The sequence below is a fragment of the Grus americana genome, chromosome 6, assembly GCF_028858705.1.
Source record: "Grus americana isolate bGruAme1 chromosome 6, bGruAme1.mat, whole genome shotgun sequence".
In the NCBI taxonomy this organism is placed as follows: domain Eukaryota; kingdom Metazoa; phylum Chordata; class Aves; order Gruiformes; family Gruidae; genus Grus; species Grus americana.
Genome location: NC_072857.1, coordinates 11,401,716 through 11,427,644, shown reverse-complemented (window position 1 = coordinate 11,427,644; position 25,929 = coordinate 11,401,716). Strand labels below are relative to the sequence as shown.

General features: G+C 48.6%; 2 protein-coding genes across 13 annotated transcripts in view; both read right to left on the bottom strand.

Moving 5' to 3' along the window:
- The window catches only part of MUC13 (mucin 13, cell surface associated), a 30,192-nt gene extending 15,913 nt beyond the window's left edge, over nt 1-14,279 (bottom strand). For 2 of the 7 annotated variants that reach the window (XM_054830251.1, XM_054830250.1), the window contains exons 1-7: nt 14,180-14,279; nt 11,133-11,325; nt 10,052-10,341; nt 6,745-6,801; nt 5,947-6,003; nt 1,569-1,625; nt 726-782 (exon numbers count right to left, since the gene is read on the bottom strand). In XM_054830251.1, the coding sequence (XP_054686226.1) occupies nt 726-782; nt 1,569-1,625; nt 5,947-6,003; nt 6,745-6,801; nt 10,052-10,109 (286 nt within the window). In that variant the 5' untranslated portion in view covers nt 10,110-10,341; nt 11,133-11,325; nt 14,180-14,279. The remainder of the gene's footprint in view (nt 1-725; nt 783-1,568; nt 1,626-5,946; nt 6,004-6,744; nt 6,802-10,051; nt 10,342-11,132; nt 11,326-14,179) is intronic. The other 5 variants (XM_054830255.1, XM_054830254.1, XM_054830253.1 and 2 more) reach the window with 5 other exon arrangements.
- Nucleotides 14,280-16,019: 1,740 nt separating this feature from the next.
- Nucleotides 16,020-25,929, bottom strand: part of HEG1 (heart development protein with EGF like domains 1) — a 56,651-nt gene continuing 46,741 nt past the window's right edge. For 4 of the 6 annotated variants that reach the window (XM_054830133.1, XM_054830134.1, XM_054830135.1 and 1 more), the window contains 2 exons: nt 24,149-24,323; nt 16,020-22,541 (listed from right to left, as the gene is read on the bottom strand). In XM_054830133.1, the coding sequence (XP_054686108.1) occupies nt 22,392-22,541; nt 24,149-24,323 (325 nt within the window). In that variant the 3' untranslated portion in view covers nt 16,020-22,391. Of the gene's footprint in view, nt 22,542-23,393; nt 23,504-24,148; nt 24,324-24,402; nt 24,475-25,929 lie in introns of those variants that run through there. The other 2 variants (XR_008577662.1, XM_054830138.1) reach the window with 2 other exon arrangements.

The window sequence follows — 25,929 nt, the reverse complement described above, 5'->3', positions numbered from 1 at the left end:
AACAAAACCATTTAATAACGTTTCATTGGCTAGAGGACTCATCTCAGAATATTTTGATTCCAGAACTCCTAGTGAAGCCAAATTCTTTTTCTGGAGACAGAGACCCCAATTAGAAAGCAACAAAGCTTGTGAAATCATCCCCAACACTTTCCCCTGGCAGTAAAACCCAGTAGGGAAGAGTGCAGGCAACAAACAGCACTGACTGCAGGATCTTTCTCTCTAATGGAACGTCCCACTGGGATAGGGGCCTTGCGGAGCACGGAGGAGTCCTGGCAGGGACTGCTCTGTGATCCATGGCCACGGCCCCCGGCACTCAGCCCCAGGCTGGTGTGTGCCCCAGCTCCCTCCCTGACTGTGCTCCAAGCAGCCCCAGGAACGACTCCCTGCAGGGCCTGGTCACAGGATTGCCCTGGGCACCTCGTCTGCAGGGATCCTCTTGCACTCAGGACTGGTGTGGGAGGCAGAGGCACCAAACAGGAAAAGAGCAGCCTCTTCAAATCTTCCCCAACACCTTCCCCTTGCCGCAAAGGCCAGCAGGGAAAGAGGGAGGAGGAAAGAGGGTTCACCAACTTCATCTGGGGACCTTTGTCTCCCCTGGGAGAGGAACTTGGGGAAACCCAGGCAGGGCAACCCGTCCCTGACTGTGGGGGCTGAAGAGCTCCCTCAGACTGAGTTACTCCAACCTGTCCTCATAAGGGGCCGCCTGAGGCCTTTTTGCTCCTTACCTGTCGCTGTTGGGCTTGTCGTCGTAGATAGGGTAGTCGATGCTTCACTGGTGCTTCCTGATGAAGGGAAAAGAAGAGAGATGGTAGCAGTGCTTAGTGTTGAGTGGAGGAAAAGTCTTGGGGAGCTCTGTGTGTGCAGGACAACCTCTGGGCAGGTAAGTGGGGGACCTGAGTGGGGCTGAGCAGCCACGCCTTGCCTTTGGGCTCTCCCTGGCTGTGATGCCGGTGTGATCCGACATGTCCATGGCCCTTTCTCACCCAAATCCCAGGGCTTCAGCACCGGCCCCGCAGGGGCAGTGTATTGCCCCCAGCTCAGCTGCACTCACTCGTCACAGTCAGCTCAGCCACAGCGCACCCGTGTCTCCTTGCAGGAATGCTCCCTCAGCTTGCCCAAGGCAGCACCACACGGCCAGGACCAGCTGCCAGGGCAGGCTGAGGGCACCCATCAGACCGTGAATGTGCTACCCATGATGGCCTGCCTGGCGACACAGTTTTGGGAAAACTGTGAAGCAGCAACTCTTCCCGCATGGCAAGGATGTGTGAAACAGATGTGGGTCTTCACGTCTGTTCAAGGAGGCAAAGGCCCCAAGCAGGAGAGGGCACAGTTGCCAAAATCATTGCCAGCACTTTCCCCTTGCCGCAAATACCAGCAGGGTCAGAGAAGGAAGGTGGGAGAGGAGATGCAGGCTTGATCTGGGGCTCTGCGACTCCACCAGGAGAGGAACTCAGGGAAACCCAGGCAGGGCAACCCGTCCCTGACTGTGGGGGCTGAAGAGCTCCCTCAGACTGAGTTACTCCAACCTGTCCTCATAAGGGGCCGCCTGAGGCCTTTTTGCTCCTTACCTGTCGCTGTTGGGCTTGTCGTCGTAGATAGGGTAGTCGATGCTTCACTGGTGCTTCCTGATGAAGGGAAAAGAAGAGAGATGGTAGCAGTGCTTAGTGTTGAGTGGAGAAAAAGTCTTGGGGAGCTCTGTGTGTGCAGGACAACCTCTGGGCAGGTAAGTGGGGGACCTGAGTGGGGCTGAGCAGCCACACCTTGCCTTTGGGCTCTCCCTGGCTGTGATGCCGGTGTGATCCGACATGTCCATGGCCCTTTCTCACCCAAATCCCAGGGCTTCAGCACCGGCCCCGCAGGGGCAGTGTATTGCCCCCAGCTCAGCTGCACTCACTCGTCACAGTCAGCTCAGCCACAGCGCACCCGTGTCTCCTTGCAGGAATGCTCCCTCAGCTTGCCCAAGGCAGCACCACACGGCCAGGACCAGCTGCCAGAGCTGGCCGAGGGGTGCTGTCAGACTGACTACAGCCAGCACACCCTACACTCTCCCACAATGGCCTTCTCCCCACAGTCATTCAAGAGAAAGTCTGAGGCAGCTGGTCTTTCCAGATGGGGGGCAGGCGTGATGGGAAAGTGGGGTGCTGGCAGGAAGGATTCGCTCGTCCAAGCCCATAAAGGAGGAAGAGCTGAGGCGGTGGACAGGCTTCCCCTCCTCAGGCGGACCCCAGCAGGGGCTTTGACCTACCTGCACGGGGCTCCCAACCACCAGGCTGGGGTAGGGGCCTTGGCGGGACATGGAGGAGTCCTGGCAGGGACTGCTCCGTGATCCATGGCCACGGCCCCCGGCACTCAGCCCCAGGCTGGTGTGTGCCCCAGCTCCCTCCCTGACTGTGCTCCAAGCAGCCCCAGGAACGACTCCCTGCAGGGCCTGGTCACAGGATTGCCCTGGGCACCTCGTCTGCAGGGATCCTCTTGCACTCAGGACTGGTGTGGGAGGCAGAGGCACCAAACAGGAAAAGAGCAGCCTCTTCAAATCTTCCCCAACACCTTCCCCTTGCCGCAAAGGCCAGCAGGGAAAGAGGGAGGAGGAAAGAGGGTTCACCAACTTCATCTGGGGACCTTTGTCTCCCCTGGGAGAGGAACTTGGGGAAACCCAGGCAGGGCAACCCGTCCCTGACTGTGGGGGCTGAAGAGCTCCCTCAGACTGAGTTACTCCAACCTGTCCTCATAAGGGGCCGCCTGAGGCCTTTTTGCTCCTTACCTGTTGCTGTTGGGCTTGTCGTCGTAGATAGGGTAGTCGATGCTTCACTGGTGCTTCCTGATGAAAGGAAAAGAAGAGAGATGGTAGCAGTGCTTAGTGTTGAGTGGAGGAAAAGTCTTGGGGAGCTCTGTGTGTGCAGGACAACCTCTGGGCAGGTAAGTGGGGGACCTGAGTGGGGCTGAGCAGCCACGCCTTGCCTTTGGGCTCTCCCTGGCTGTGATGCCGGTGTGATCCGACGTGTCCATGGCCCTTTCTCACCCAAATCCCAGGGCTTCAGCACCGGCCCCGCAGGGGCAGTGTATTGCCCCCAGCTCAGCTGCACTCACTCGCCACAGTCAGCTCAGCCACAGCGCACCCGTGTCTCCTTGCAGGAATGCTCCCTCAGCTTGCCCAAGGCAGCACCACACGGCCAGGACCAGCTGCCAGAGCCGGCCGAGGGGTGCTGTCAGACTGACTACAGCCAGCACACCCTACACTCTCCCACAATGGCCTTCTCCCCACAGTCATTCAAGAGAAAGTCTGAGGCAGCTGGTCGTTCCAGATGGGGGGCAGGCGTGATGGGAAAGTGGGGTGCTGGCAGGAAGGATTCGCTCGTCCAAGCCCATAAAGGAGGAAGAGCTGAGGCGGTGGACAGGCTTCCCCTCCTCAGGCAGACCCCAGCAGGGGCTTTGACCTACCTGCACGGGGCTCCCAACCACCAGGCTGGGATAGGGGCCTTGGCGGGACATGGAGGAGTCCTGGCAGGGACTGCTCCGTGATCCATGGCCATGGCCCCCGGCACTCAGCCCCAGGCTGGTGTGTGCCCCAGCTCCCTCCCTGACTGTGCTCCAAGCAGCCCCAGGAACGACTCCCTGCAGGGCCTGGTCACAGGATTGCCCTGGGCACCTCGTCTGCAGGGATCCTCTTGCACTCAGGACTGGTGTGGGAGGCAGAGGCACCAAACAGGAAAAGAGCAGCCTCTTCAAATCTTCCCCAACACCTTCCCCTTGCCGCAAAGGCCAGCAGGGAAAGAGGGAGGAGGAGAGAGGGTTCACCAACTTCATCTGGGGACCTTTGTCTCCCCTGGGAGAGGAACTTGGGGAAACCCAGGCAGGGCAACCCGTCCCTGACTGTGGGGGCTGAAGAGCTCCCTCAGACTGAGTTACTCCAACCTGTCCTCATAAGGGGCCGCCTGAGGCCTTTTTGCTCCTTACCTGTCGCTGTTGGGCTTGTCGTCGTAGTTAGGGTAGTCGATGCTTCACTGGTGCTTCCTGATGAAGGGAAAAGAAGAGAGATGGTAGCAGTGCTTAGTGTTGAGTGGAGGAAAAGTCTTGGGGAGCTCTGTGTGTGCAGGACAACCTCTGGGCAGGAAAGCGGGGGACCTGAGTGGGGCTGAGCAGCCGCAGCCCTGGGCAGCCTTGCCCTGACTTTGGGCTCTCCCTGGCCGTGATGCCAGTATAATCTGATGCGTCCATGGCCCTTTCTCACCCAAGTCCCAGGGTGTCAGCCCCCGCCCCACTCGCTGGCCACAGCCGGCTCAGCTACCGGCACACGTGTGTCTCCTTGTAGCACCACACGGCCAGGACCAGCTGCCAGGGCAGGCTGAGGGCACCCATCAGACCGTGAACGTGCTACCCATGATGGCCTGCCTGGCGACACAGTTTTGGGAAAACTGTGAAGCAGCAACTCTTCCCGCATGGCAAGGATGTGTGAAACAGATGTGGGTCTTCACGTCTGTTCAAGGAGGCAAAGGCCCCAAGCAGGAGAGGGCACAGTTGCCAAAATCATTGCCAGCACTTTCCCCTTGCCGCAAATACCAGCAGGGTCAGAGAAGGAAGGTGGGAGAGGAGATGCAGGCTTGATCTGGGGCTCTGCGACTCCACCAGGAGAGGAACTCGGGGAAACCCGGGCAGGGCAACCCGTCCCTGACTGTGGGGGCTGAAGAGCTCCCTCAGACTGAGTTACTCCAACCTGTCCTCATAAGGGGCCGCCTGAGGCCTTTTTGCTCCTTACCTGTTGCTGTTGGGCTTGTCGTCGTAGATAGGGTAGTCGATGCTTCACTGGTGCTTCCTGATGAAAGGAAAAGAAGAGAGATGGTAGCAGTGCTTAGTGTTGAGTGGAGGAAAAGTCTTGGGGAGCTCTGTGTGTGCAGGACAACCTCTGGGCAGGTAAGTGGGGGACCTGAGTGGGGCTGAGCAGCCACGCCTTGCCTTTGGGCTCTCCCTGGCTGTGATGCCGGTGTGATCCGACGTGTCCATGGCCCTTTCTCACCCAAATCCCAGGGCTTCAGCACCGGCCCCGCAGGGGCAGTGTATTGCCCCCAGCTCAGCTGCACTCACTCGCCACAGTCAGCTCAGCCACAGCGCACCCGTGTCTCCTTGCAGGAATGCTCCCTCAGCTTGCCCAAGGCAGCACCACACGGCCAGGACCAGCTGCCAGAGCCGGCCGAGGGGTGCTGTCAGACTGACTACAGCCAGCACACCCTACACTCTCCCACAATGGCCTTCTCCCCACAGTCATTCAAGAGAAAGTCTGAGGCAGCTGGTCTTTCCAGATGGGGGGCAGGCGTGATGGGAAAGTGGGGTGCTGGCAGGAAGGATTCGCTCGTCCAAGCCCATAAAGGAGGAAGAGCTGAGGCGGTGGACAGGCTTCCCCTCCTCAGGCGGACCCCAGCAGGGGCTTTGACCTACCTGCACGGGGCTCCCAACCACCAGGCTGGGATAGGGGCCTTGGCGGGACATGGAGGAGTCCTGGCAGGGACTGCTCCGTGATCCATGGCCACGGCCCCCGGCACTCAGCCCCAGGCTGGTGTGTGCCCCAGCTCCCTCCCTGACTGTGCTCCAAGCAGCCCCAGGAACGACTCCCTGCAGGGCCTGGTCACAGGATTGCCCTGGGCACCTCGTCTGCAGGGATCCTCTTGCACTCAGGACTGGTGTGGGAGGCAGAGGCACCAAACAGGAAAAGAGCAGCCTCTTCAAATCTTCCCCAACACCTTCCCCTTGCCGCAAAGGCCAGCAGGGAAAGAGGGAGGAGGAGAGAGGGTTCACCAACTTCATCTGGGGACCTTTGTCTCCCCTGGGAGAGGAACTTGGGGAAACCCAGGCAGGGCAACCCGTCCCTGACTGTGGGGGCTGAAGAGCTCCCTCAGACTGAGTTACTCCAACCTGTCCTCATAAGGGGCCGCCTGAGGCCTTTTTGCTCCTTACCTGTCGCTGTTGGGCTTGTCGTCGTAGTTAGGGTAGTCGATGCTTCACTGGTGCTTCCTGATGAAGGGAAAAGAAGAGAGATGGTAGCAGTGCTTAGTGTTGAGTGGAGGAAAAGTCTTGGGGAGCTCTGTGTGTGCAGGACAACCACTGGGCAGGAAAGCGGGGGACCTGAGTGGGGCTGAGCAGCCGCAGCCCTGGGCAGCCTTGCCCTGACTTTGGGCTCTCCCTGGCCGTGATGCCAGTATAATCTGATGCGTCCATGGCCCTTTCTCACCCAAGTCCCAGGGTGTCAGCCCCCGCCCCACTCGCTGGCCACAGCCGGCTCAGCTACTGGCACACGTGTGTCTCCTTGTAGCACCACACGGCCAGGACCAGCTGCCAGGGCAGGCTGAGGGCACCCATCAGACCGTGAACGTGCTACCCATGATGGCCTGCCTGGCGACACAGTTTTGGGAAAACTGTGAAGCAGCAACTCTTCCCACATGGCAAGGATGTGTGAAACAATGTGGGTCTTCACGTCTGTTCAAGGAGGCAAAGGCCCCAAGCAGGAGAGGGCACAGTTGCCAAAATCATTGCCAGCACTTTCCCCTTGCCGCAAATACCAGCAGGGTCAGAGAAGGAAGGTGGGAGAGGAGATGCAGGCTTGATCTGGGGCTCTGCGACTCCACCAGGAGAGGAACTTGGGGAAACCCGGGCAGGGCAACCCGTCCCTGACTGTGGGGGCTGAAGAGCTCCCTCAGACTGAGTTACTCCAACCTGTCCTCATAAGGGGCCGCCTGAGGCCTTTTTGCTCCTTACCTGTCGTTGTTGGGCTTGTCGTCGTAGATAGGGTAGTCGATGCTTCACTGGTGCTTCCTGATGAAGGGAAAAGAAGAGAGATGGTAGCAGTGCTTAGTGTTGAGTGGAGGAAAAGTCTTGGGGAGCTCTGTGTGTGCAGGACAACCTCTGGGCAGGTAAGTGGGTCTAAGGAGCCACAGCCCTGGCTAGCCTTCCCTGCCTTCAAGCTGTCCACAGGCCCAATGTCTCATGGGTCTCATGTTTGTCCTCATAGTCCTTCTCTCACATCCTGGCTTTTGACTCCTTCCCACCAACAGAGTTTTGTAGCCTTTCTGCCTTTCTCCTCTATGCAACTGTGGCATGCTGAGTCACTTGCACACGCATGTCTCCACACAGGAAAGCTACGTCTGCCTTCCCAAGGTAGTACCGCACGGCCAGTACTTGCAGCCAGAGCAAGGTCAAGGGCGTTCCATACACTACTGTATATGAGAGAGCTCTGGCCTACCTAGTGCCAGTGCTGCTGCCTTTTCTTACTATGTCAGTTAGTTCTTCTCATTCCTTAAACAAGCAGTGCTTTCGCCATCATGCATCTTCAGTAGCTGCACTGTTTTTAATTAGATTTACATGATATTGTACTCCAAAGTTTATATGTTCACAGTGACTCTTCAGGTTCTCCTGTAAACCTCAGCTAAATCCACAAAAAATACATTCACTGCAAGATATGTATGTATAGATATTTTGCAAGTATGTAAGAATGGTGTCAGGAGAAGCACCATTAAAATTCTACATTGCCTCTTTCAGAGCAGTGGTGGAAGAATGACCATGTTCGCTAACACCTTCACCTATGCTGAAACAAATTCAAGTGGACATTGAAAGCAGAGTATTTTTATTCAAAGAATGCATATTCTGCTAAATTATCATCAGTGGTATCAAGACCTCTTTCCAGAACTACACTACCATGGAGTTATGATAGTATACATCACTTTTTTTTCATTCTTGTCCTTCGTTGTTATAATTTTTTCTGAATAAATAGAAATCTGGCTGATACCAAACAACAGTTGAAGAAAATTTTCATTACATTTTGGTTTCAGCATTCCGCATTACTGTGTTTACTCTTCCAAAGTATTTTATCTATTTATTTTTAGGATGTTTATTTTATATTTAAACTGTGTCATTCTTAACTTTTGATATAAGGAATGTTTTGGGTTCTTTTTGTCTAGAAGTGAGGAGAACAAATAATAAAACAGCCTTGCTGATAAATGTCTGATACTGACAAATGGCCAGTTTGGATCATATGATCTAACTTTAATCTGAATTAGTTAATACAAGTTAGAAATAAACATATTTTCTCTAAGTTAATGCCGCTGCAATCATAATTTAACCTAAGTCATTAACAGCATGCAACTGGAAGACTAATGTATTTGTGCCTAAAATCCTTGGCACTAACACTCTCTATAGCTGGTATATTAAAAATAATATTGTAAATCTCAACAGACATTCGAAAAATAGACTCCTCTTTTCAAGAGTTTGTAGGGCTTTTAAAACACAAAGTGAGGCAAATTTTATAAACTTTTTTCTTCTGATCAATAAAGTCGATGTAGAAAAGGCACATCAAAAAGACAACGGCTGAAGTAACCCACTAGTCTCCTCTAGGTGAAGGGGAAACACAAGCAATTGTGCCAGTTCTCTGCCAAGTCTCCTGCCTCCACTGGCCACTGAGTCCTATGGGCAGCATTATTTGTTCCCCACTCAGTATAAAGATATGTATATTTTTTCCTATAACCATGATTATATGAATCTATGCGGGCCACAGGCCATGGTTTTGAAGCATCATTTAGACTGCCTTCTCAAAATGGATGTTGGGGCAGTAACCTCTTACAGCGCTAGTCCTTAGTCTACAACAAGTGTTAGCCTTGTAGGAGCTGTGGCTAACAGTTGTCCAGGAGTACCCTTTGGAGCCAGGAAGAATCACATCCATGGTGACAGCACAGCATGAGCTGCAACTGAACCTTCCTGATGGCCTTGTCAAAGGTAACCTGAGCAAAGGTGGCTATTTTATGGCTCTGCCTAGACCCAACCTTCTATGTAAGGAAACAGGATGTGTTAATAGACTTAGACATTTACTGTGGAGATAAAGAAATGGATGTTACAACTGAGGTTATGGAATAACAGAGACATCTGGCTGCTGAGCAGGGGAGGGCCTTGCCAGTACTATTCAAATGGATACATCCTGCAAAGGTTTTACAATGTTTGCTTAGAATGAAAAAGGTTTCTGGGCAGGCCCATCCTGATGCAAAGTCTGTTCAAGTAAGTGAAAGACTCACATTGCTTTCAGTAGCTCTTGGGTCAAGATTTTTCACATCTTGCTGTTACTCACAAGCCTCCAAACAGAAAAATCAACCAACTGACAATCTTGAAGACTTCTATGCTTATAACATATAGGTAAAAATTGGCCTGTAGCATGTAGTAGATGTTGCTGGAAATATGTATGTTCACTCACAGTAATCAACAGAGACCCACAACCATCTTTCACCAGTTGCAAGCTTAACAGCATCAGTGACGGTGTTAATTTGGCTCATATCTCTGTACCTTTATCTCCATATTAGCCAGGAGTTCCTGTCCTCTCACAGCTTCAAGTCACCACAAAACTCTTCACGTAGTTGCCTTAACTCTACTTCTGCTAATACCTTCACTCCCTCATATCCGTCACTGAATATTGGGGACAGGCAAATTTGGGCAGAGGCTCTGGCCCGCAACTGCCAAGTTTGTCACAATGCCAGAAGTAGTAAGTGGCTTAAGGAATGATCTCTGCCCTTCCGTTTGAATAGACCACGGTGCAACCCTCTGCCACCCAAGTTGGTGGTGAAGTTCCCATTAATTAATTTTGACAGGAGGGAATTAATGCTCTGTGAGCCAGCTCAGGTGGTGCTGCTTTCCAGACTGATTGTTTAAGGAGCCTCTGACCGGAAGGCCAGTGGCAGCACTCCTTTCCCTGGGTACGGGGGTAGAACAGTCACACCTTTTGTTACGACTGTAATAGAGCTTGAATTACCCGGGTTTAGTGGGCAGGTCCTGAAAACTGCTCTTGGAATAGGCTAAATTAGGTTAATCACAAGCACCAGTGCTTTTGCATTGTTCTGTGAACAAGGAAAACTGTTGGCTTGCAGTGACATTTTTCATCGTTAATTAATCAAAATCTAGACATGCTGAATTACGTATCGCCACTGACTTCCAGACTCTCAACAGCTGCTGAAAGTACTAAGCAATCCATTCACTGCCACAGAATAGCTGCCTGATAAATCCCAAAACAGAAGATAGTGTTTCTTACCTTTCGAAAGGCTCAACACCAGGCTGAGCAACACAGCGAGGAATACACAGCGTCTCATTGCTGCTTCTGTTGCTGCTGCTACTTGCTGCTAAACCTAAGAGAAAGTGCTTTTCTCTTCTGGCATCAGCTCATTTAAGGTCCCAGCCACAGGTAAAGAGTTCAGCCCCAAGCTGACGTCATGGTGGCAAACGGCAAATGATAGATGCTAGCTGTGTTTTTCTTCCTCCTCAGGCTGGGAGGAGATTTCTGGACCTGCAGTGTTCTTCCTTTAAGTCATAAATGCTTGAGACCTGTTGACACAAGGAAGTTACTGCTAAATAAGCTGATGTGGGAACTGACAGCACACCAGCTATCCCCTGCCAGCTCTCCATACAGACACCTTCAGTGCAAATTAAATGGAGAGTGCTGTATAATTTGTTCTTAAAGTGGAAGAAGCTATCCCATCCCAAGGCATGCTAATTATGCACTTGGACCAGAGTACTTGGGATCCACATGCTCACTTCCTTTGCAATAAATTACCAGTACAGACAAACCTTATGCCTCAGATCCCAATTGTTCTTTCCTTATAAGCAGAACTTTATGCCAAAACACTTTTTACTATTCAACGGAGTAAAAACCAACAAGCACCTGCATCTTTGATATCAAAGAAACAGGACTGCCCTTGGCGCTTCTGGCAGTGATTACGACTATTTTGTTTGCTGACATCCTATATATATTACGGGCTCACTAAAATGGTGTGGCAAGAGAAGGGGGAGCGGGCAGGACAGCCAGCAGGTGTTTGACGTTATCTGGGTGACAGCCTTCCTCTCTTGAGGGGAAGCATGTTTGTGCCAGGGAGACCTTTGGAATATGGTCAGGCTGGAGTAGGGAGCTTGCAGCAGATCTAGAAATGAGAAATAGCCCAGAAGGCCATGGAGCAGGTAACACAGCTGTGGCTCGGGGAAAACAGGTGGGAGACAGAGACTTTTTGACATTGCATCTCAGGAAGCCTCTGAAAATTGCTAGAGACAAAGATGGGGAAAAAAGGTCTCTGTGGGCAGGATCTGGTTTTCCCAAACCCTCTTGGTTTTAGCTGCCCCACCTGCCCGAGTTCTTTAGCTGAACAGTGTGTTTGTTCTGCTTTGTGCTCCAGTAAAATGCACTGCTTGAGACCATTAGAAATCGGATGGCCCACAGTGGTTTCCAGTTCCTCTTTTTCAGGCAAAGGTGTCATTTCTCTCACTTCGAAGGCCTGGGTGATCCTGGATCCTGCCACAACTGCCAGTAAAGTCTTTCTGTGAAACAAACACAGGTTATCCTGTCATTATCAGACATGGACAAGAAGGATGAGCAACCCATCAGTGTAGCCCCCACAAAGCCACCTTTAATGGCTGTGGAGCTGGTCTCCTCTAGCAAACTCCACTGCCAGCAACACTGGCAGGTTATAAACAATTTTCTGAATGCAAAGTAACAGCTCGTGTCTGTTAAACGCCTCTCCCCTTCCTTCACCTGGTTTTGTTTGATCTGCTGTTTTAAGAACAAGACATGCAGTCTCGTGTGTTCAGAGGGTGGCTCTCCTGGTATGTAGAAGGGTGGGAGAGAGATCAGAAGTATTACTCAAGTCATTCCTGAGCTTAGGGTTGTTCTAAACTTTTAACTTGCACTGAACCAGGAAACGTTGGTGGCTTATGGACAGCAGAAATGGTTGGGGTGCCTCTCTGCTGGCACAGAAAACGAGCAGCCTTGTCCCTCTGCACCCTGCCATGTGGACCTGCTCAGGGTGCCGAGCCCGAACCGTGGCATGTTTTGTCTGCATCTTCTTTTGCCCCTCCAGCCCCGAAGCCCCTCCAGTGCAGCCTGCTTCCCGCACCTACCCCCACTCTCCACAGTGACCCCCTGGCAGCACCTGCCCTGCCCCATGGCAGCCTGGGACTGGCCCACAGCTCCTGAGGGAGCCACGTCATGGACACCCTACATGGTCACCAGGGTGGTTATGTGGGGTGGGGGAAATCCCAAGCTCTGAGGGGAGGCCGGTACTGGGGTCTCAGTGTGCTCCCCCCACCAGGGGTTCAGTGCCAGGCCCAGGGCCCAGTCGTGTGGGCTGCCCCCGGCCTTCCCTGGGGCGGTGGGCCTGCCCAGGGCAGGGGACAGCACCGGGGAGTATCAGGCCAGGCTATGGGGTCTCTCAGGAGCCACCGCTGGCAGGGGGCCCTGGGCTTGAGGCAGCCCACGCTCCCTGTCAGGGAGCTGCGGGGCCGAGGGTGGTGGGGGACCAGGAGCTGCTGGGGCCCATCACACTGCCCCCAGCCTGCCAGGGTGGCCAGGGTCAGAGCCAGCCCCGGGGCAGCCTGGAGCGTGCTTGGGGCCCTCGCAGCACCCCTCTCCCTCCAGCCGCCCCTCCAGACCATGCTGGATCCAGCTCCCGCTGCTGCTCGCTCCCATGCCAGTTGCCCAGCCCAGCCCATTCGGTTCGTCCAGGCCCCTCCTTGAAACTCCCATTCGCCACGGAGCTGACGGAAACAAGGAAGGAAATGCCGAGGAAGCGTTTGGCACCGGGGTGCCGTGCCTCCCTGCTCGGGCAGCGTCCGACCTCCACCCAGTCCACCACTGCCCTCCCAGCTTTGCCTCAGGGGCACCTGAAAACTAACCCCGAAGTGTCGTTAGAATAAAGCATTTCAGTCCTGAGCAGAGTGTTCTGTGAGCCCCCAGGGAGACCCAACAACCCTGGACACCGGCCATTTGGGGAGCCACAGCATGTGTCCAGCTGGAAATCCGTGTGCAGAGGGGGACAAACCTGGCCGTGGAGGGTGTTTGGCAGAGCTGTATGCCACCAGTCCTCTGGCAATGTCCATCTCCTGTATCTAGACTCTTCGGTCCTCACGATACATCCCAATTTTCCAATGCTGCCTCAAGATGCAACAAGACTAATCCAGGTCTTAAAATCTCCCTGTTGGCTGTGAAGTGAGCGTGTAGCACCAAGAGAACTTCCCAGAGCACTATTGAAAATGAGGGTCAGGTCTTCAGCACATATAAATGGTGCAGCTCTGCTGGCTACACTGGTATCTACTGGTTGAGTGAGTAGTCCTGCACATTAAAACTGCTCTCTACAGTGAATGCAGATCAGGAGCTGGTATACTAACTATACTTTTTAGAGTTCCCTTCCATTCTCACCTGGTTGTTCCTTTGGGAAGTGTGAATCATTTTCAATGCAAAAGGCACCAGTTCCTCCAGGAAATAATGCACTGAAGAGACATACACCTTCACATACCTGATCTTTTCATCTCTGCTTGCCCTCCCCTGTCCATTTCGTGACACACCAGTGGTCACAACAGGCTCTCCCCAGAGAGAAGTGGGGGTCACAGGCTGTGTGTGCCCCATTACTTGCCAATTTGTGTGGGAATTAGTAGCAGAAATTTGATCGTTTAGGAGAACAGACACAGAGAATTACCATAACAGGAGAACTGAGAGAACTGATGTCAGTGAAACATCAGGAGCTTGAATGCAATTATTAATGAAGTTATTAAGCACAGATTTAGACAATAGATAGTTGACTGTTAGTCTAGACAGACTCACACAGCCACAGTAGTTGTGATGTCCTGTAATGAATTACAGAGAAAACTACCTTTGCAGAAATAATTAAATAACTTTCCAGAAGCTGTAAAACGAAACTGTTGTGCGTCAAAGCTCAGATATCGCAGTCAAGAACACTGATAAATTATTATTATGGAATAAAAAGTGTGCTATATTTAGTAACAAACATGGCAGTTGTTCTTATCTTTATCTTTGTTTATGTCAGGAAAAAGATCAAAGGTAAAAGGCCTTGTTTAGTTATTAGAAGGTGCATAGTCCTGTGCAGACTCATTATTTAACTGTAAGTTACATGTAATCAAGAGGCAATCATGCTGCCAGAAGACATATATTAAAGTGGGAGCAAGTGTCTTCCATAGCTCTTCATGTACATGAGCTGGATACTTTCTTCCTGTGTATTTTTTCAATCCTGTTCCTTACTAGATTCCTATACATTTTGCTATCTCATGTAAATTTGGTTCATCCAGTATATATTACATACACAAGTAGAAATATATATTGTGATTAGCCAAAAGTTAAAAAAAAAACTCCAGAAAGTCTAAATGAAAGTGCTATACATACCTATTCACCCATAATCAGGGGAAGCAGGTTGTCCTAGTTTTGGCTGGGACAGTGTTAATTTTCTTTCTAGTAGCAGGTATAGTGCAGTGGTTTAGATTTGGGATGAGAATAGTGTTGATGACACTCTGATGTTTTGGTTGTTGCTAGGCGATGGTTACAACAAGTCAAGGACTTTTCAACTTCTCGTACTGCTCCACAAGCGAGGAGGCTGGGAGTGTGCAAGAAGCTGGGAGGGGACATAGCCAGGACAGCTGACCCAAACTCGGTGAACAGGTGCTGAGCACTTGCATTGTGCATCACTTGTTTTGTATATTCTTATTATCATTATTATCATTATTATTATTTTCTCTCCCTTTGCTGTCCTATTAAACTTTCTTTATCTCAACCCACGAGGTTTACTTTTTTTTCCGATTCTTCTCCCCATCCTACTGTGAGGGGAGGGAAGAGTGAGCAAGTGGCTGTGTGGTGCTTAGTTGCCAGCTGGGCACAACACAAATGCACTTTGATTTCTTTTCAGGTGGTTCCCAAGATGGTTGAAGGCAGACACTATGAATGCATTTGATCAACTCAGAGGCACTGATATGAAAAACTGCAGTGGGCAGGACTGTTAAATCATGTGCTTGTTCATAACTGCAAAGGTCTTGTACCTAGTCTCATGGCAATGTTGTGTCCTTTTGCACTGCCAACTTCCTTAAAAGACGCCAACGTCACACAGAAAATAGAATGACTTGCAGTAGCACTGGTAGTAAAACTGAGGCACTGTAACAGTCCTTTTCTTGCAAATGAACAGAACCTCAGGATTTAATCAGGTTACTCTCTCCTTTATTTTCCCACCAGAGTCTTACTAGACAAGGAGCAGGCATATAATACAATTCTGTACTATATCACCACAGACAGTAGACTAAAGTTTCAGGATGTAGCAAGAAGTATGTTCTAAACTCACCGTTTCTCTGTGAGTGGCACTGACTTCATCTAGGGCCGCTGTCTAGCGTGGGGTCTTGTGACACTACTCTCAAGGGTGAGGGATATCTCACCATGGGCTGAGCTACCTTCTGTGGGTGTTTGTCTCTTTTCATGGCTACTGGAGGAGCCAGACGGTGGCTTCAAACTGGCCACCTAACATTTTGTAGAGCAGATGAATCCCACCTTATTCCCATCCAATTGCTATCACAGTTGAGTGTTATACTCCTCTGGAGCAATATAGGAAAAGATTGTCCCAGATGAACATACCTGCCATTACTCCAGATGCTCTTCCACATCACACCTCTTCCCAGCAGCCTGACCTGGACACTGTGTTCATCTGGATTCAAGGTAACCTCCTCCTTCCTCTGAGAGACACTCAACCCTATATTGTTCACAGTTCCTGTGGCACTTGGTGAGGTAGGACCAATCTCACTGCAGTCAGGTCCAGTGCCTTGCCCTTGCAAACAGCCCTATTGCACCAACTGCTCCTGAGGTTTTTCTCCCCTCCAACATGCGCTCACACACGCAAACACACAGCTTCACCAATTCTCTTGTATTTCCAGCAGGATGAAAAATTAAATTGAGAAAAACTTTAAAATTCAACTTTGAGTTGCTTAGTTCTAGTGAAATAAATATCAGAACAGAACTTGTGTTTCAGCTGAGCAGAAGTTCATTTAGCACAACTAACAGAACATACCCATTTCCTCTTTGCTTTTCATTTTAGTTCTTCAATCACCAAGCACCACCAAAAGAACAAAAGAACAATTAAATTTCTTATTTTATAGATTAGATTTCTAATTATTATTAAAACGATCTAAAATTGCATATGCATTTTTCCACAAGGAAAGCTAAAGACAATAAAAAAGCTGATACATAGTAATATTCATAGTTTTATTGTATCCTTTTATAATACTGACTAGAACGCCAGATTTAATAATATTGGATGCAGGTATAAAAATAATCCAACCCTTAAAAATTACATTTTGCTACTACAGTACTGTATAATTAGTGGAGACTGAAAATATGATACAACTTTAAATAATACTGGTTTGGAAACTGTCCTCAGAACCCCGGCGACTTGGAAGCAAACATTCAGAGATACAGGGAAGGAAACAGGGCAATGTCAAGAACATAAAGCAGGTTTACATTCAGGTTGATAAATGAAGCACAAACAAATGCTGAAAATTTACCTTTTGAAACAGAGCTCACAAGCTTTACTACAGCAATTCTGAAAGCTGCTCAAATAAACCCTTATGATTTTACACACCAAGTTTGACCTTCTATTAGGAGAAAGTCCTGTAGAATTTAACAGGGCTTAAACAAAATGACTGAATTTAACAGAATTTCCTTTTTTTAAAAAGAAACTATTAAATATTTATTCTGTTGTGTGGTGGGGTGTTTTTCTTTAAAGTAAACCCATCCTAGTAGATTTTAGTGGAAACCTTTTATGTCAGGTGAATTCTATGGCATTGTTCAATGGAAGTGATCAGTTTTTACTATATTCCACAGGACTTTTCCATCTAGGATTTTGCAGATATGGGAGACGACTGCTGCGGTCATTAACCCAAGCAAGACTCCTATCCCTTCTAGCATTTTACCAGAATAAAGACCAGAGAACTTAGCATTTATATACTACTTCTGGTGAGCATCAGGCACCCTCTCTAGTTTTTCCCTCAACAAGGATACTAAACTCATGGATTTCTGTCCTGCTTTTCAATTTCAGCAGTTCAAAGGAACAAAGAGTTAAATACACATTGCAAAGCTCCCAAAACCTTACAAGCACACAGTGCATACCCCTTTTGAAACCAGGAGATCTTGCTTCATTTCTGAAGGGACAAGTAAGAGTGAACTGACGAGTAGTTCTTATCTGTGAATGCAGAGAGCACCTCTGCGTCCCTAGAAGATCTTACACGATAGGAAACAGGTTGGCTTATCAGTAAAACAGCTTCGCAAAATTCACATTCATTCTCTTCTCAGGAAGGTGTTTCAGACCTCGAACCTGTTTTGTTCAATCATCTCATGTAATACAGGTCCTGCTACAGTAATAAGTATACTTTTAAAAAATAAATACAACATGGAAAGGCAGCAACAGTATCACAGAAATAGGCAGAACACAAAGCCACAGGAAAGCGTGTACTACACATAGGTGACCCTGGTGATGGAGTAATTCAGGCCTAAAAAAAAAACTTTGTGACAGTCCATGGGAGAGTTACCCTGGTCACTAGAATGGATGCTGGATTAGGTCCTTTGTGTGTAAAGAGGAAAAAACATTAGTCAGCATAGGAAAAGCATTTAAGTAAAATGCATCCGTTCTTGTTAGTTTAAGGAAGAAAACTAAAGATTAAACATCACTATGAGGGAATGAGAAGTCCAGCTGGATTTGGAACAGACACGGCCATTGACCAGCATTAGAGACAAGCCCTGGGGAAGCACTTGGCGTGTCTGCAGCGATGTCCAAACCTGCTCTGCTGCTCACTCAGGTCCCAGCAAACCACCTTTACAATTATTGGCACAAACAATTCCACAAACACCTCTCTCTAACTGCAATTTATTGCTATTTTTAAAGCCTTTTACTACTGCTCAGTGTGGAGGCAAATGCCTGTTAGGCAGCTGGTCACAAGGAGTGACTCAGTACATGACCGTGACAGCGCGACTTATGGGAAATGCCGCAACAGCAATGAGATTCATTGCTGCTCTGTTACCTAACACTTTAAATGTGGAGGGCAAAGGGCATCAAAATGCCCCTGTCCTGGTTTTATCTCATATAGCCCAATTCAGTGCTGTGAGGTTTCACCAGTATGCAAAAGGCCCCGGATTTTTCCAGTGTAGCTGGCAGGGCTGGTCAGGGCGATCAGCGGTGCACGGCAGGGACACAGGAGGGTTACGCATACGAGTGTCCCTTTTGAATGATCCCTCAAATCTGCGTTTTGCTGCTCTGTTCACTGGAGCTGCCTCTCCTAGGCTGGCTGCCGGGGGTATTTCTGTGGGTGAGGGGGTTTTGTCAGCGCAATTGGAAGTGCGCCATAGCAGCAAACGTGTGCATCCCACATCTTTTCCTGTCAAGCAATAGAATTTTTTTCCAAAGTTAATCAAAAATACACCCACACAACTGCCCGCGGACCCTTGCCGAATGCTCCCCTAGCTTTCCACAGCAGCCAGGGGCAAGAGCAGATTTCTGTGCAGTGTTGGTGTAGATTTTCTTCCTTTCCCCACATCTGGCTGAACCACTTGCATCCTCCTTACAAGAAACATGCCACTTCTATCTTATCCTCTTGGACAGTACAGAGCAATTCCCATTGGCAAAAACATCCAGTTTGCTCAAAATTTGCAATTTGGGGTAGCTAAAAGTAATCTAAATAGTCTGAAAAATAAGTTGCATTTATTTAGACATGTGATGGGGAGTTAGGTACTGAACAGTGAGGCATCTGCATTTGAAAGTGAGCTTGAGAGTACGTGAAGACCCTCTCACATCCGACAGGAGCAACAAACCCCGCTCCACTGCCAGAGGGTGTTTAGTTTATGGCAGAGATTGAAGCAGACAGAGAAGATCCCGGTGGCAGCTTTAACAGAAGTGATGTGCACAAAAACAGGTCACATCCCTGCCACAGCCAGGCAATCCCATTGCTTCTGGGATGTGGTAGTAAATAATTGCAGTAAAACAACTGTCGTAAACTACGGCAAAACACAGTGCACTGCACCCACCCCTTCTGCCCTAGTGGAGCTGGGCACTGGTGGGGCTTGGGTGAAGACGGAAGCATTGCAGCACAGGGAGCAGCTGGGCTGGTGGAGAGCCAGGGGCTGAATCACCCCGGAGCTGCATCTGCCAGCTCTGCAAAGACTTCCCGGATCACTGGGTGGGAAAGCACCTGCACCCACCCCGGTGCTGATATCTGCCTAAATCCTCTCCTGCCCGCTGAGCAGGGCCTCCTAGGACACCCAGAGAAGGAGCTGCAGGTCAGGAGAGACCCTTTTCCTCCTCCTGTGGACTATGCATTGGCTCTGTGACTCTTTTCTTACCAACACTAAAAGGAAGGTCAGGCTGCAATGGGAAATTTCTTATGAGAATGTATCCAATGTTTACCTGCTCTGGCAGAGAGAAAATTTCAGTGCAATAAAGTTCTCTCTTTTGAAAAAGGCCAAGTCTTGCAGTCCTCACTCAGAAAATCCTGCTGGGTTTACTGAGACCCTTTCACTCCAGACACAGCATTAAGAAGAATTTGAAGATCATTAAGAAATTAAAATTAATTACTTGCAAACTTTTGTGTGATCTCAATTAGGAACAGTCCTATTTCATTTCCACTCAAATCCCTTGCAACTTGCAATTTGCTGTGAGATACAGACCAGGAAGTTTGTTCATATAGTCCGTGTTACTCTTTATATAGAAGGATTGATCTGCAATTGTGAGATGATATTTCCTACTTTGTCCCTCGTACTTGGCACACACAGGAACATTTCTCAGTCCTTGAACTAACCAAACAATTAAATATATTTGCCTATAAGCATGTGCCTAAACTCTTCCCTATCTGACAAAATGCTGGCACGTGGTTAAATCCTACCATCATTGCTGGGACACTCTTCCTTTTTGCTAAGCTGCTTTACTAAACAGGGACAGAGCCGAGCGCTCGTCTATATGCTTTGGATTTAAATTTAGCATGAATCCCAGCTTCCCCCTTTCTTTTATAACACAGACAAAACCTTCCTGCCTACCATGGGAAAGGCAGTCCTTTCTGTCCTAGGCACTCTCAAAACCAGAGGCCGCTCACCCGCACAGAAACGACCCTGCCAATGTCCGCTTTGAAGGATCCCACAGCACAGCAGAGTCGAGCCCTGAGTTCACATCACCCAATGGATCCTGAGCAATTAAGCTATTGGCTGCTAACGAAAGGGAGAAGAACATCATTCATGGACTGGAAACACTGATCAGCGTGTCAGGGAACAGCCAGTTCCTGTGCTTTACCTGTTAGCCTATTTTGCATACTGTAGCTAGAGTTTTCCTTAAATATAGCTCCTTAGGCAGCTGTGTTTCCCATGAGCATCCATTCATTTCCTCCTTACAGTTGAGGGGAGGAAGGCTGATTATGGATCAGACAATCACAAAGTTGCTTGCATCATCATTATAAAATCATATAAGTGTAAAGGATACTTCCCGAGGCATCCATAAAGTTCTGTTTTTCTGCAAGCCCATGCTGCTGTTTCTGCACAGTAGATAAGGAGCGAGGCATAAAAAGACACTGCGTTTGCACCAAACTGTGTGCTCTCAAGCACATTTGTGGTGCCTTTCCTGGCCAGAAACCTCTCAGCCCATGCAGCTGATGACTGCCTAGTGCTAGCTGCCCTTCCTCTGGGTAGCTGTTCCTCACTTTTCATAGGGACTACAACAGCCTTCGAAGTGCTAGGAAAGGAGCTGGGGACTCGCAGCATTTATAGGACACAAGGACTACTAGCTGCTCCCTGATGGAGGGTTCCTCATCACCCCAGGTTTGCCTCTGGCGAGCAACTACACAACACATCAGCATCTGAACTGCCATTCTCACTTGGAGTTAGGCACTTTGGGGGACACATCCCACGGTCCTTAGTGCTTCAGTGAGCTGAGCTACGTATGAACTTACTTGTAGGCACTGTGTCTATTCAAGCATTGCAGGGGAGAAGGGAATATCAGAGGGTATGTGCCCCTCAGTGAAAGTAGCTTATGTACGCGCTACAGAGATGGTGGGTTAATGGCTAAGGAATTGTGCTATTTGTTACCCTCATACAAGCAGCCACCTTGAATTAAAAGCACAGTCACATTCAGGGGGAAGGATCCGCATCTGGACCCTGTATCTGGACAGGGTTTGGATGACTCAGGTTAACACTGCAGTAAAGATAAGCAGTAAATAAATTCATTAATAAGATCTCTCTCTCAACACCCAGCTCAGGTCAGAATACAGTTCATGAGCTTTCAATCTGATCTTTGGTGAGAAATGTAATAACTTACATTCATCAGCTTTTTCCGAGGTGATTAATATGAATTAACATATCTAGGTGAGGAAACCCACCTAGTCTGAAACACTTGAAACTGGGATGGAAGAAAGCAAAACACTTCAATATAGGTGAACTTTGTTCGCTAGGATTGAAAGCATCATGTTTTTCTCTCCTTTAAATGCAACTGACTGCAGTGAGCCTTGTTTTCTAATGTACTGAAAGCCTCCACAGCTCCTACTGAAGTCAAGGTGGGCTGTGGAGGCTTGAAAACTATGTCCCACCTGTGGTGCCCAAAATTCATGTTCCACCTGCCCAGCCAGGGCTATAGCATTATTGCTCCTTCCCACATGCCTTATTCCTTAAGGCATGTGGGAAGCTGAATTCCCAGCTCATGTTTTTCTTCCCTGTAAGCGACTATCTAACATTACATTCCTGTTTCTACAGGAGTTTAAATCCCTGCAGGGAAACAGAGCCCTAAAAGATCCTATACAGAAGTGCTATGATGACGTGTAGTGGCATCACTTCTGAACAATGCTGGTTGACAAAGCAACATACTCAGACTCTTCCCCATATAGAGGAAGCTTTCAAACTGGCTCATAGGATCAACTGTTTTGGTTTTTTTTCAGTTAGAACTGCAGTGGTATGACTAATTTTCCCGTACTCCTTGGAGACAATCAGCCCATGAATTCAGCCAACGTTGCCGGGCACCAGGCTTCAGCAAGGACCCAGCCATCTGGAGAACTTCTACCAGTAAGGTGAGGGCCAGAGAACCAGCTGGCTTCCCTGTTGTGTACAAAGCAGAAAGCAATGCAGCAATGGAAAAAGGAGTGGACAAACTTGCCCTACCAAAAGCAGTTTCACAGTGAATCTTTGCGTGAAGGCTGGCTAAGACGACAAGCATAGTCAACAGTGAACAAGATCTGTAAACAAAACACTCCCTAGTGTATTCAATGCAGAGTGCTGGGCACAGTTCATCTGCCTGTACTGATCCATGCTTGCCATGTAGCGTAAAGAGTGAAGAAGCAGCACAGAACAAATCCAGAGGACATGTGTTAACTTCCATCTGGGTCTTTTAGTGATGTGCACCTTGAGCCATTCCCTCCTCCTCCTCCTTCTCTCTGCTGTAACTGTTCCTCAGGGCAGCAATGCTCGGCATGGAGTTCAAAGTCCTTCCTGTTAAATGGGAAGAGTAAGATTGATGTGGGCTGAACTGCCCAGGAGACAGATTGTACCTGGGGATCAAGGGCCACAAAACTGTGTCAATCTTCCACTCCCTCTCCGCTCCCCACTAAAAGTAGTCTCTTCTTCTGGTTTCATCACTAATGAAGGATGGATTGTATTGTCCCGGGTAGATGCACGAATGTCGAGATCCAGGCAAACCAGTGTAGGGAGGATAAAGTCCGTTTCTTTCCAGTTCAGGATTTCTCAGTCCAGTTGGCTGTATTAGTAAAAAAATTAAATAAAAAGGGTCTTATTTTCACACTCAAATCCTCCTTCAGGCACAACCTTACCACCTTTCCCAGCATTTTTTTCAGTAGCTAGAAGGAACAACAGGATCGCTATTGATCTCTATAACCTAGAATGATTTTTACTATGGGACTTATGCATTGCCTGAAGGGCTTATTCTGATGTAATCTAGTTTCGACATCTTGCCAATTAACAGACTTGAAGTTTACCTGACTCCACCAAGTGCAGTCTAAGTATACAGTTAATTTTTAATCCAAGAGAACTGTGGTGATGAGCTTGGGCATTGAAACAACCCTCACGAAGAGGATATTGTCTCAGAGCCATCCTCAAAGGAAACACTTCTAGAAAATCAAAGTTAGTCTCCTGCTTTGAGTATTACCTGGCAGCACTTCTCTCCCCATTAACCATAGGTACCTACTCTCCCAACACAGGCACTTGAATTATACATCAAATACAAACTGATCTGACCTTCCTTTCTCTTCCCTTCTCTTACTTAAGTAAATCTCCTGGGGACACTCGGCTGAGGAACTTTGATGTCTAAGACCAAGACTGTACAATCCTTTCGCTCACTAAATAACATCACACCACCTGGAGCAGATCCATGCAAAGCCCTCATTGCCTACTCCTTGCTATAAAGCTCCCCTTCCTAGTTGCCAGCATCATTAAAGTCTTAAAAAATATTTAGGAAAGGCATTTTAATTTCCAAATCTCTCATTCTTATTGGAAGTAGGAAGGAGGATTATTTCCCTTCATACTGTGCAAACCAATAAACATGCTGACTGGAAAACTTAAAAATACAAGCCAGAAAAAAAGTATTGCTCACTGCTTTCTGCTCTGGAAAGGAGGAGTCCAGAATGTGTGATTTGGGTGAAATCCTGCAACCTTCATTCACATGAGTAACTCCCACACACCTCAAGTACATCCAGTATGTTGCTGTAGATTAGTGACAGATGATACAGCATCACAGCTCTGGATACAGACATTAGCAGATGTACCAACAGCAGGTCTTGTGCTTGTGTCTTTCTCTGCCCTACACAGCCCTTTACTCCTCCACCACTTCCTCCCTACCACTTGTTCCTCCTGAGCTGGAGGGATGCTCCTTATGCACCCTTCCTGCTGCAGGAAGGGGCCTCTACCCAGGAGAGTAGGAGGAGTGGAAGAAAAGAGGGGTCCTCAGTGACCAGCATCTTCCCATCTTGGGGTGAAGTTTCCCAGACAGAGGTCTCAACCTTCCAGCATCATCAGTGAGGATGGAAGGGAGAAAACTACCCACTGGAATTCCTAGCAGCCTGTTCAAAACCTTTAACTCTCCTTTTCTGCACTAGGATTGGGCTTTTTTAGGCATCTACCAAAATGTTCCTAGACATTCCCCTAGCACTCTTCCTAATGACATCTCTCTGTGATATTCATCACGTGTAACAGCTAGAGTTCATAGGACTACCAATGCCTTGTTCTCTACGGAAGCCATTTATTTGCTCTCTTATTTTGCAGAAAAGGGATCTGTCCTTCCAAAAATAAAGAAACGTGCCTTTACTGTATCAGGCACAAAGGGTTAATAGTTAAGCTATGGATAGATACCGAATAATACACATCTGTCATCTGCAACAGGTTCTTGGTGCTTCCGTTCTCTTGCATCTCGATGGTCTCTCTGCCCCACTCCTGTGCCCGGGGGTTCTTGGGATATTCAGCATACGGTGACATCTGGAAATCTCCACTCTTGAAAATGAGTTTACTTATGTCATTTTTATTCTTTCTGTTTATAAAAGAGTAAAGGAAAGTGAAAACATACAACTTATCTTGCTATCTTAGATGCATTTCTGGCGTGATCTCAGGAGATTTACTTCATGTTATGAACCTTCACTAGGAACAAAGATCACCTTGAAGGGCTCTAGTCCAATCTTCAGCTGCCAGACAAAATCAGATATGAGGTCAGATCACGCTACTCAGGGCATTATCTGGTGGGATTTGAAATCTCCAAAGACGGAAATGACATAACCTCTCTGAGTAACCTGTTCTACTGCCTTACTGTCCTCTTGGTGAAAGGGCTTTTCCCTACATTAAATTTGAACCTCTCCTTTTCCAGCTTATGCCTGTTTTCTTTTAAAAATGTGTGTGTTCACCTGAGTCAATGAAAAAGTCATGGAAATCCAGGAAGAAAGAAAAATGTATGGGAGCTCCCATGCTATTCAAGTCTCCAAGTGCTTAACTATAGCACTTCTAGGGTATTAATTAATAGTCTCTGTTAATTCCTCAGAAGGAAAGCCTTCACGTTGCCAGTCTGAATGACACCAATGCCCCTACATGAGTACCATGTCGTATAAGTGGACTTTGGTGACACTTTCAGTTCAAAGCAGAGTATCCTCCTGGAAGTCACATAACCTGCCAAAGGCCAGGACTCATGAGAAGATCAGTCCATCCCTGCAGAGATCTGCACTCTGGGGCATGGAGGTGTACTGGCCATCACATCTCCTGGCTGGGGCTTGCTGTCATCCCCCTGACTCAAAACATGTGGGAACAAGTGCACACCACTGTGCCAACCAAACCACTGCCATGTCTATGTTACTGATAAATCCAGCTGCCGATTTTAATCAGCTTTGAAATCCTAGATTTGGGGGATGGAACAGGGCGGGGAAGAGAGCGTTAGTGCATGGCAGCCCTTTTCACGTTGTATAAATCATGAAGCAGATCTTCCTCGGCAAGCACATCTTGCCTCCTGTCTGAGGCTACTTGTTGGTACAGGAACTATGAGTGTACATGTGTGTGTGCATCTGAGAGGGAGAGACACACAGAGTGAGAGCACATGCAGGACTTCATAGAATAGAATCGTTTTGGTTGGAAAAGACCTTTAAGATCATCAAGTTCAACCATTAATGTAGCACTGCCAAGTCCACCACTAAACCCTGTCCCTAAGTGCCACATCTACACATCTTTTAAATACCTGCAGGGATGGTGACTCAACCACTTCCCTGGGCAGCCTGTTCCAGTGCTTGACAACCCTTTTGGTTAAGAAATTGTTCCTAATATCCAATCTAAAGCTTCCCTGGCACAAGTTGAGGCCATTTCCTCTTCTATTCTCCTATTGCTTGTTACTTGGGAGAAGTGTCTGACCCCCACCTGGCTACAACCTCCTTTCAGGTAGTTGTAGAGAACGATAAGGTCTCCCCTCAGCCTCCTTTTCTCCACACTAAACAATCCCAGTTCCCTCAGCTGCTCCTCATAGGATTCATCCATAAAGGAAAATGAAAATAGACTTAAATACGCTCAAACACCACTTCAGCATGGCCAGTAACCCCGCCGGTTACCTAAATTCCTCCTTTCTACTTAGCTTGCATTTTTGGAGCCTGGTCCCTGGCTGCCTT